At 43.1% G+C, this 12,098-nt stretch overlaps 1 protein-coding gene across 1 annotated transcript in view; it reads right to left on the bottom strand.

The window, feature by feature from the left end:
* Positions 1-2,305: 2,305 nt before the first annotated feature.
* ascc1.L (activating signal cointegrator 1 complex subunit 1 L homeolog) overlaps positions 2,306-12,098 on the bottom strand; it is a 139,863-nt gene continuing 130,070 nt past the window's right edge. The window contains exon 10 of the mRNA XM_018225393.2: positions 2,306-3,714. Coding sequence (XP_018080882.1) covers positions 3,598-3,714 — 117 coding nt within the window. The 3' untranslated portion in view covers positions 2,306-3,597. The remainder of the gene's footprint in view (positions 3,715-12,098) is intronic.

The following is a 12,098-nucleotide window of genomic DNA, read 5'->3' as shown; positions in this document are numbered from 1 at the left end:
TATTAAAATTGAAAATCTATGGGAGATGGCCTTTCCATAATTCAGAGCTTTCTGGATAACGGATCCTATACCTGTAATTTGTGTCTTAACCCCTAACCCCCTCAGGTACCCCCTGAGCTGCAGCATTATTGGACTGACTATTAAAATGAACCCACACATATAGGGCACAACATCCAAAACCACTAAATTGTTGGTCTCAAGTAGGCCTCTATATTACTTATTATCAATCACTACGAATAAGTTTCTGCAGGAGCTACTGTATATTTCAGTTAGTGCAATAAAATTCTTCAAAGGGTGCAATAACAATATTCCCTCGTTTATTTGCATCTTTCAGAGGCTATTAATGGCACTTGTATGTGTCAGTATAATAGAAGTAGGCTATATATATATATATATATATATATATATATATATATATATATATATATATATATATATATCACCATATTCAGATAAAGGAGAACGACAGAAGTCAAATCAATAGTAGAAATATTCTGGGGCAGAACTGTAGGTATTGCATTCTAACATACAAGACAAAATGCCAATAAAATAAAACGCTGATTGGTTTAGAATTAAGCACTATGTTATTTATTGTGAGTTTTTTGGTGTTTGTATTATCCTTGAAAAAGGTTCCAATCGGGACCGATACGTCGGGCACAGACACAATGTGATAATAAAGAAATTGGCTTTTTACAACAGGGAGTGCTGGTCTCAGAATATAAAAAAAAAATAAAAAAAAAAGTCCCATCAACACTTATATCTGATTCAGATGACAGTATTTTATTGTGTATTGTGACTTTTTCCCAGATTTTAGAGCAATGACAAACATAACAAGAAAAGTAAACAGCTTTTTCTACACTCTGACCCCTCAGAAGCAGATGCCGAGTGAAAGAATTTGTGTTTTGATCAGTGGTGGCATTTAGAAGATGCACAGAATGTCTTTCCTCAACTGCCTTGTTACAGTTAATATGAGCACATGAATCTCTTTCCCATAGCTTTCAAGTAAAAAGGCTGATCTAGGAAGCTTTCAAGCACAGAGACATGACAGCCTCCTACTCTCCATTATCCAAAACTGCTCTAGTCTGCCATTCCTCAGACAGAGGTTTTTAGTTTCTAGAACAATCATTTAATAAGATTTAAAAGATGTGAGAAATGCACTGGAGCTGGTGCCACTAGTAAGGCACTTTTTGACATCCCTAGAATTTAAAATAAAATTTGCCTTGTGGCCAAAGCTTTCACCCAAACTAAACAGTAATGGTGATGTCAAAGGATCTTGTCACACGGGGAGGCCCATTAATCAGTCCGTATTTATCTCGTTATTATCTGAAAACTACTCTGACCAAATCCGCATGGGTTCTTTCCCCATTATTTATCAATAGATTTTTCCGAAAATTTCCTGTGCGGGGAAATAAACCCGAAAAAATTGTAAAAAATTCGGATTGTATGAATTTTTTGAATTTTCCAAATTTTTTTACTTTTTTAGATTTTTTCCCGAATCTTTGGATAATTGCACGAAACCCAGCGCAGATCAAGATATCTTCAGGACTTCTCCCTTTGGGGTATATTTATTAAAGAGTGAAGTTAGAGATCACCACAGTACTAGAGTATACTGGCACTCTCCATTCATGCCCGGTAATTTGAAGGACTACCCGGGTTAAAACTTCCTGCCCGGTTTTCCAAATTAGGAAAACCGGGCAGGATTCCCAATGATTGACACGTCGATCGCTGTGTCATAACCACGCCCCCTGACCTCATGGGCCGCCCCCTTTGTATCACGGCCGAACCCCCTGCCCGGTCTCCACCGGAAGAAAATGTGGCAACACTTTTTTTCACCCTTTGATAAATACGCAGGTGCGCTCCGCCAATGAGGCGAGCTGAGGCGCTCGCCTCAGGCGGCAGCGCCAGATAAGTTTCCAGGGGCGGCAAAAAGCCGCTCCTGTCACTTTAAAGAGCCGAATTTCCGGTTTTGAAACCGGAAATTCGGCTTTACTAGTGCAAGAGAGCGCAGTTGCGCTCTCCGCACTAGTGTTTCTGCGAGGGGCGGCATTTAAGGAGCCGCCTCAGGCGGCGTCTTCATTAGAATCGGCGCTGTAAATACGCCTTTAAAAATCCCATAGAAATGAATGGACAGAGGCGGTATTTCACTCTAGAGGACTGTGGTGATCTCTAACTTCACTCTTTGATAAATATACCCTATTGACATATATGCAACCTCAGCAGTTCTGAGATGCTGGATTTTCCCGATTCTGACTTTTTCCATCCTCGGGGTATAATATAGCCCGAAAATTTGAGGTTTATTTTCCCACTAAAAATAAGATTTATAGTAAAAAAAAAAGAATTTTTTGGGTTTTTGGCATTTGGACTTCAATAATTAACCCCAAATATTAAAGGGGAACTATTGTGGTCACTGTGTGCAAATATTGTTCTTAGCATACTAGTCGTGATATTTAATTACAGATATCTAGTTAAATCTAAGTCAAATGAGATACTGTAAGTCAATTCATTTTACTCTGATGGTGTCAAGCATTCTTATTACATATGGATAGACCAAAATATGCTAAAAGCAATAATGTCCAAAGTCTCTGGAGCTTTCGGTTTAATCCAATCAAAATACTCGTTCTCCCCGAGCTTAATGTTCAACCAAATATCAACATACTGTAGAGGTCAGCGCTAACATTGGAATGTAGCAAAGGAAAAGCTTATGGTGTAGTATTTCTTAGAGAGTTGTAGTTCAACACCTTCACCCACTTATATACTGCACAATGATCTGTATTTCATTGTTATATGCTGAACTTCATTTGAAAGATTTGTGAGTACTAGCACAGGTGGTGTATGACTACAAAATAGAAACACAACATTGTGCAGTATATAAGTGGGTGAAGGTGTTAAACTACAACTCTCTAAGAAATACTACACCATAAGCTTGTCTTTTGCACTGACCTCTACAGTATATTGATATTTATTACATATGGATGCGTCCATGAGTATTTTACAATATGGTGCTGCCTTCTGCACAGTGATGCACAGGGTTACATTACAGAACTGTCAGGAGGCATCTAAACAGTTCCAAAGTTAGGCAGGTTGTATGAATTGGCTCTGACAGTTTGACATAACCCTAAAGGTGGCAGTAAACCTACATATGAGATTTAAGGGTTTAAAAGAAGTATCTCAACTGCATCTAATGCCTACAGTTTACCCCTTGGCCTCTACCTGGAGCAACAAAGAGTAGTGCAGTGGGTTGGTGGCTTCAAATCCATGAGCAGGCTCTCCAGAGATGACCAAGAGAAGCATGCACAATGGAAGCTGATGAGGTTTTGGTTTCCGTTGTGCATGCTCCTGGGCAGTGATCAATGCTGGGGAGTCTGCATGCATATGGGCTATGGTCAGACATGGAGGCTGCAAAGCTACATTGTGCTGAAGTGAGGTTGCTCTCAATCATGATTGAATTATAAACTGTGTTTGGCTTTGGAACTCTCCTGGTGTCATGAAGGCACCTATATGTAATATATGTTTTCCTTTGTTCTGTTATATTAGCCTCAAAGAGTAAATATAATTCATAACCATGTTCTACAACTGAGGCTGGAAGATGCCGGTTCCTCAGGACAAAGAGACGTGACCAGATGATGCATAGTAACCAGAACTGTCAGCCGAAAACCTTTGTGACAGATGGACTGTATCCAGACTGAGATCTCCAAAATAGAAGTTTCCAAAAATCTGTAAGAAAAAAAAACATTTCAGGTTAAGTGATCATAAGCGGTTAGTATTTGGGCTTAACAACACACATATAAAGGAGTAAAGAAGATCATTTAACCAGCAGTGAGCTCAAAGTCGCTTCCATAACCCACACAATTACAAATAGTTATTTAGCTTTTGATCACAAAGTCTACACAGCGATTAGTTTATGGAATGAACTACATGGATAATATAAGGTTTTGCCCCACGGAAAAAACGACACTCTCTGCTGTTTGCACCTAAGAATACCTTCTTCAGATAATCCATGATAAGCTCTGAAAAGCAAGGTCCTGGAAGTCCAATCCTTCAGAAGTAATAAGCACCACTCATTCTACAAATTAAGTCTTTTTAAGATTTTTCTGAATTCATTGAGTAGAAAATTGGAAATCAGCATAATCTTCCAATAAAATCAGTCTTTATTTGGTCTGCTCAGGGCCTTACGTGTTTTTAGTACCTCCGCTCTTAATTACAGGACTATGATTAAGGGCAGAAGCACCCAAAATGCTTAAAGGAGAAGGAAAGGCTAAAACTAAGTAAGCTTTATTAGAAAGGTCTATATAAATACACCAGTAAACCTTCAAAGTAATGCTACTCTAAGTCCTCTGTCAAAAGAAACCAATTTTCTACATAAGATATGGGAGTTGGAGAGAATGCTTAAAGGTATAATGGTATTCTGAGACAATTTGCAGTTAGTTTTTTATTATTTGTGGTTTTTTGAGTTATTTAGCTTTTTATTGAGCAGCTCTCCAGCTTGCAATTTCAGCAATATGGTTGCTAGGGTTCAAATTACAACAATTCATTGATTTGAATAAGAGTCTGGAATATAAATAAGAAAGAAACATGAGTAGAATAAAATGAATAAAGTAATACAAAGTAGCAATAACAATAAATGTGTTGCCATACAGAGCATTTGTTTTTAGATGGGGTCAGGGACCCCCATTTGAAAGCTGGAAATAGTCAGAAGAAGGCAAAAAATTAAAAGACTAAAAAAAAGAATGAAGGCCAATTGAAAAGTTACTAAGCATTAGCCATTCTACAACATACTAAAAGTTATCCGGAAGATCTTAAACCACCCCTATAAGGATCTCCTCTAGGGATGTCGCGGACTGTTCGCCGGTGAACTTGTTCGCGCGAACATCGGCTGTTCGCGTCCGCCGCAAGTTCGCGAACGTCGCGCGACGTTCTCCATTTTGGGTTCGCCTTACCTGGCGCTTTTTTTTGACCTCTCACCCCAGACCAGCAGATACATGGCAGCCAATCAGGAAGCTCTCCCTCCTGGACCACCCCCACACCCCCTGGACCACTCCCCTTCCATATATAAACTGAAGCCCTGCAGCGTTTTTTCATTCTGCCTGTGTGTGCTTGGAAGAGCTAGTGTAGGGAGAGAGCTGCTAGTGATTTCACTGATTTGAGGGACAGTTGATAGTAAGTTTGCTGGCTAGTAATCTACTTGATACTGCTCTGTATTGGAGGGACAGAAGTCTGCAGGGATTTGAGGGACATTTTAGGGTAGCTTTGCTGGCTAGTAATCTACCTTCTACTGCAGTGCTCTGTATGTAGCTGCCTGCTGTGGGCACTGATCTCTTCTGATCTCATCTGCTGACTGCTGTAATAACCCAATAGTCCTTGTAAGGACTGCTTTTATTTTCTTTTTTGTTGTTTTACTTTGCTACTTTAACAGCCAAGTGCTATTAGTCTAGCAGTGTTGGGGAGTGGGACTGGTGTGCTACTGTGCTGCTCCTAGTAGTTCAGCAGCACCAACCCGAGAATATTTTTTTTTTTTAATATACATATAATTTTTTTTTTATTTTACTTATCTTACTGTTCTTTAAGGTGTCCAGTGCTGTTTGCTGTTCTTCATAGTAGTGCACCAATAGTAGTGCACTTGCAGGCATTATTTGCCCAGTGGCCATCTAGCTGTGTGAGCTTGTTCACATTCTGTCTAAATATCAATAATAATACCGTCTCCAGAAACACCACCTGAGTGACGTTTTTCAAGCAGCAATAATATATTCCGTATCCACCACTGCTGTAGTGTATACGTTGACCTTGTAGGCATTATTTGCCCAGTGTGTTCTTCATTTTCAAACCACTGCCACTTAGCTGTGTGAGCTTTTTCACATTCTGTCTAAATATCAATAATAATACCGTCTCCAGAAACACCACCTGAGTGACGTTTTTCAAGCAGCAATAATATATTCCGTATCCACCACTGCTGTAGTGTATACGTTGACCTTGTAGGCATTATTTGCCCAGTGTGTTCTTCATTTTCAAACCACTGCCATCTAGCTCTGTGAGCTTGTTCACATTCTGTCTAAATATCAATAATAATACCGTCTCCAGAAACACCACCCGAGTGACGTTTTTCAGGCAGCAATAATATATTCCGTATCCACTGCTGTAGTAGTGTATACGTTGACCTTGTAGGCCTTGTTTGCCCAGTGTGTTCTTCTTCTTCTTCATTTTCAAACAACTCCCATCTAGCTGTGTGAGCTTGTTCACATTTTGTCTAAATATCAATAATAATACCGTCTCTAGAAACACCACCCGAGTGACGTTTTTCAGGCAGCAATAATATATTCCGTATCCACTGCTGTAGTAGTGTATACGTTGACCTTGTAGGCCTTGTTTGCCCAGTGTGTTCTTCTTCTTCTTCATTTTCAAACAACTCCCATCTAGCTCTGTGAGCTTGTTCACATTCTGTCTAAATATCAATAATAATACCGTCTCCAGAAACACCACCTGAGTTGTTGTTGTTTTTGTTTTAAAAATAATGCCAGGCAAAGGCAGGCCGCCACGCAGAGGCACTAGGGGCCGTGCTGCTATGCTATCCTGTGGCCCTTGGAAATTGCCCAGTTTTAAAAAGGCAATGACCCTGAACTCCCAAAATGCTGAAGAGGTAGTTGACTGGCTTACACAGCACACCCCATCCTCTACCGTTTCTAACTTTACCACAACATCCTCATCCTCCACTGCTATGGGCACCCCACGTAACACTTCCTCCACCACCGGCGCCCCTTCTTCACTGGAGTCAGAGGAGTTATTTTCACATGAGTTTCTTGAACTGAGTGATGCGCAACCATTATTGGCAGAAGAAGATGAAGGAGATGAGGACGTTACACCAGATTTAATTCTGGCAGAGAACACAACAGAGATGGACATAATGAGTGATGACGAGGAGGTCCCCGCTGCTGCTTCCTTCTGTGAGCTGTTAGAAGAAATTGATGCATCTGAGGAGAATGATGATGAGGAGATTGATGTTTTGTGGGTGCCCAGTAGAAGAGAGCAAGAGGAGGATAGTTCAGATGGAGAGACGGAGAGTCAGAGAGGCAGGAGGAGAATAAGACTTAGAAGAAGCAGGGAGGACAGCTCGCAGGGAACAGTAGGGCAACAACATGTATCGGCACCTGTGGTCAGCCGGCCAACGCACCCGCCATTGCCGCCAACGCCGCCGACTTCTACTTTTACCCCCAGATTGCCAGCCTCAAAAAGGTCAGCAGTGTGGGATTTTTTTAATGTGTGTGCCTCTGACAAAAGCGTTGTAATTTGCAATGAGTGCAGTCAGAAACTGAGTCTTGGGAAGCCCAACAGCCACATAGGTACAACTTCTATGCGAAGGCACATGAACAGCAAGCACAAAGCACTTTGGGAGCAACACCTCAAAGGCAACAGGCAAACTAAAAGCCACCCTCCTTCTGGTCCAGCATCTTACTGCTCTACCTCTGCTGTCCTTGACCCGTCTGAACCACCCTCCACTCCTCCTTCCACCTTGACCACCAGTTCCCATTCCCAGTCATCTGCCCCCAGCCAAGTTTCTGTGAGGGCCATGTTTGAGCGTAAGAAGCCAATGTCTGCGAGTCACCCCCTTGCCCGGCGTCTGACAGCTGGCTTGTCTGCACTCTTAGCCCGCCAGCTTTTACCATACCAGCTGGTGGACTCTGAGGCCTTCCGCAAATTTGTAGCAATTGGGACACCGCAGTGGAAGGTACCCAGCCGCAATTTTTTTTCAAAAAAGGGAATACCACACCTGTACCACCATGTGCAGAGCCAAGTCACCGCATCTCTGTCACTTAGTGTTGGGCCAAAGGTCCATATGACTACTGACGCATGGTCCTCCAAGCATGGTCAGGGCAGGTATGTCACCTACACTGCCCACTGGGTGAACTTGGTCATGGCTGGGAAGCAGGAAATGTGTGGCTCAACAACGACAGTGGAGTTGGTGTCACCGCCACGGATTGCACGCGGTTCTGCCACCACCTCTACTCCTCCTTCGCTCTCTACCTCATCTTCTTCCTCTTCTTCGTCCTCTGCTGCTGGGTCCTCCTCCTCCTCCACACCTGTGCACCCCCAGCTCCCCCTAGGCTATTCGACGTGCCAGGTACGCCGTTGTCATGCTGTCTTGGGGATGACGTGCCTGGAAAGCAAAAACCATACCGGATCTGTACTCCTGTCATCTCTGCAGTCACAGGCCGATCGGTGGCTGACCCCACACCAACTGAAGATCGGAAAAGTGGTGTGTGACAATGGAAGCAATCTGTTGGCAGCACTGAGACTGGCCAATTTAACACATGTGCCCTGCATGGCACATGTTCTGAATTTAATAGTACAACGTTTTGTCTCAAAGTACCCAGGATTCCAGGATGTTCTCAGGCAGTCCAGGAAGGTGTCGGCCCATTTCAGACGTTCCTATACAGCCATGGCACGCCTTGCTGACATTCAGCAGCGGTACAACATGCCAGTCAGGCGTTTGATTTGCGACAGCCAGACTCGCTGGAATTCAACGCTCCTCATGTTGGAACGTCTGCTGCAACAACAAAGAGCCGTCAACGAATACCTGTTTGAACTGGGTGGTAGGACTGGATCTGCAGAGCTGGGGATTTTTTTCCCCCGTTACTGGGTGCTTATGCGCGATGCCTGCAGGCTCATGCGCCCTTTTGAAGAGGTTACAAATATGGTCAGTCGCACCGAAGGCACCATCAGCGACCTAATACCCTTTGCTTTCTTCCTGGAGCGTGCCGTGCGACGAGTGACAGATGAGGCTGTAGACCAGCGTGACGAGGAGCAGGAAGCGCACGATTTCTGGTCGGAATCACCAGAACGAACCCAGGCACCTGCTGCAACGCAGGGAGAGGTGTCAGAAGTGGAGTCAGAGGAGGAAGGTGGCTTTGTGGAGGAGGAGGACCAACAGGAGCAGGCTTCCCAGGGGGCTGGTGGTGACCTTTTGGGGACCCCTGGTCTTGTACGTGGCTGGGGGGAGGAGACCGTGGATGATGCAGTCCTTGATAACGAGGAAGCGGAGATGGATAGCTCTGCATCCAACCTTGTGAGAATGGGGTCTTTCATGCTGTCATGCCTGTTGAAGGACCCCCGTATCAAGAGGCTTAAGGAGAAGGACCTGTACTGGGTCGCGACTCTACTAGACCCTCGGTACAAGCATAAAGTGGCAGAAATGTTACCAACATACCACAAGTCTGAAAGGATGCTGCATTTACAAACCAGCCTGCAAAACATGTTGTACAATGCTTTTAAGGGTGATGTCACTTCAGGAACTCATCAACATTCCAGGGGCAGAGGTGCCAGTAATCCTGCCACGAGCGCACCTGCAAGGACAAAGCACTTTGGCCACTCTGTAACGTCAGACATGCAAATGTTTTTCAGCCCAAGGCAGCGGCAGAACCCTTCGGGATCCACCCTCAAAGAACGCCTCGACCGGCAGGTAGCGGACTACCTGGCATTAACTGCAGATATCGACACTCTGAGGAGCGATGAACCCCTGGACTACTGGGTGCGCAGGCTTGATCTGTGGCCAGAGCTGTCACAATTTGCCATGAACCTCTTGTCTTGCCCCGCCTCAAGTGTCCTCTCAGAAAGGACCTTCAGTGCAGCAGGAGGGATTGTAACTGAGAAGAGAACTTGCCTAGGTCACAAAAGTGTGGATTACCTGACCTTTATTAAAATGAATGAGGGGTGGATCTCGGAGGGTTACTGCACGCCGGAAGACTTGTTCTGAGTTTCTGATTCTGACTCCCCATGCAGCTGTCCTTCTCTGCACGCCTCATGACTCCACATACAGCTGTCCTTTAGCGTCCTCCTCACTCCACCACCGTTACAAACTAGGGTGCAAACCCTACTGGTTTAATTTGAATCCAGGTAAATCCTGAGTTTTTCTGGCCTCTGTGCTTCAGTGGCTGCGACCAAAAAAAACAGAATATTTTCAGCATTTATATGGCATATTTTTTCTGGCCTCTGTGCTTCAGTGGCTGCGACCAAAAAAAACAGAATATTTTCAGCATTTATATGGCATATTTTTCCTGGCCTCTGTGCTTCAGTGGCTGCGACCAAAAAAATTGAATATTTTCAGCATTTATATGGCATATTTTTTCTGGCCTCTGTGCTTCAGTGGCTGCGACTAAAAAAAACAGAATATTTTCAGCATTTATATGGCATATTTTTCCTGGCCTCTGTGCTTCAGTGGCTGCGACCAAAAAAATTTATATTGTTAGCATTTATATGGCATATTTTTCCTGGCCTCTGTGCTGCAGTGGCTGCGACAAAAAAAAAATTAATATTGTTTGCATTTATATGGCATATTTTTTCTGGCCTCTGTGCTGCAGTGGCTGCCACAAAAAAAAATTAATATTTTCAGCATTTATATGGCATATTGTTTCTGGACTTCTGGTTCAGTGGCTGCGACAAAAAAAAACATAATTTTTCAGGAAAGTACACATGCCTAATTTTTCAGGGTTCTGCAAAAGTGGCAAAATCGCATCTTTTATGGTCACCGCAGGTGATCAATAAAGTAGACCAAAACTGGGCCCACACTGCAGAATCAGTGTTTTTTTGGTTCGCTTCACTGTACATTGAATTACCTCTGCCTGACCGTGCACGTGCGCACAAGCACGGTGACTGCTAAACACACCACTACAGAAATATTGCCACCAACAGGACGAACATCCTGGAGGTGACAAGCAACTAGTAATTAAAAACTATTATTTGCTCACTTGACGGTATCATTCATTAAAGCTCTTTGCGTCTTTTTGCGTTGCAGTAAGCACCGCGTTTCGTCTTTGCGTGTGAACAGGCTGTAACTTTTACACGACTTGATTGGCATGTAGACGCCGGACGTTTTAAAGCATTTTATTACACAGGGTTAGAAATGTAGTGTGATTTCTGCCCTTTACAGCACAAAACGCAGCGCTGTGTCAACAATGGATTTTTTAGAAACATTTTTGCCCTTGATCCCCCTCTGGCATGGCACTGTCCAGGTCGTTGCACCCTTTAAACAACTTTAAAATCATTTTTCTGGCCAGAAATGTCTTTTCTAGCTTTTAAAATTCGCCTTCCCATTGAAGTCTATTGGGTTCGCGACGTTCGCGAACCGTTCGCATTTTTGACGCAAGTTCGCGAATATGTTCGCGAACTTTTTTTCCGACGTTCGCTACATCCCTAATCTCCTCTCCCTTAAAGAACTCTGGGTGATGAGCTGGACTGGCTGAATAGCATATATTTATCTTTTTACTGAATTCAAACCATGTAGATCACCAAAAATGTATCTGTTGGAGTGTGTGTATTCTACAATTCACATAAAATGTTAGGGGCATGTGCCCGGGGTAACACATAGGCTGGGGTTGGAGGAGGGAGGGGGGTCTATGTAGGGTAGGGGGGTAGGGTTTTTTTAACTTTAGGGTTGAATTCTTATTTAAGTGGTTATCTGGTTGTTAGGGTCCCACTCAACCTAACAACAAGGTGTTGGAAAGTTGGAGTGTTAGAAGAATAGGAGAAACTCTGAACAGAAAGATAAGAATTTCACCTTTCCAGTTCTGGCTTATGATCAGGCAAGTGGAAAGCATTTCGGGTTAAAGAGACGGAAAACAATGGATGGGGAAAAGAATAAAAATTCTTAGTAAGTAAAGGGGAAGTTGTTGTGAAGATTCTTCTGAATTTAACCCATGTAGCTCATCAAAAATGTTGGAGTGTGTGTATTCTACAGTTCACATACAGTACATGGTTGGTAAGTTACCTACACAGTTCAGGGGATCTTACAGTAAAATTACTTGGCAGCTCACATCATGAAACACCTTAAATATTCCTAGTTTTAAAAAAAAAAAGAAGGAAAATGTCATGTAAACTCCCTAAGAATTAGATTAAATAATGTACAAATCCCGCAGCCAGTTTAGTTCAAATCTTTGCTTTTTCAGTTCAGTCTTGTGTATGCAAAGAACATTGGGGGATCGTTTCCCTGTGGGAAAATTTAGATTCTTTAAATACTAATTGGCTATTTGCATGTTAAACACCACAGTGCTTGCAGCTTCCATTTGGTGATGTTTTTGGGATACTTTTAGATTAGGATATTAACCATTAGTGCT

Source organism: Xenopus laevis, chromosome 7L (genome assembly GCF_017654675.1).
Source record: "Xenopus laevis strain J_2021 chromosome 7L, Xenopus_laevis_v10.1, whole genome shotgun sequence".
Classification (NCBI taxonomy): domain Eukaryota; kingdom Metazoa; phylum Chordata; class Amphibia; order Anura; family Pipidae; genus Xenopus; species Xenopus laevis.
Note: the sequence above shows the minus strand (reverse complement) of the source record. Positions and strands in the feature narration are given on the sequence as shown.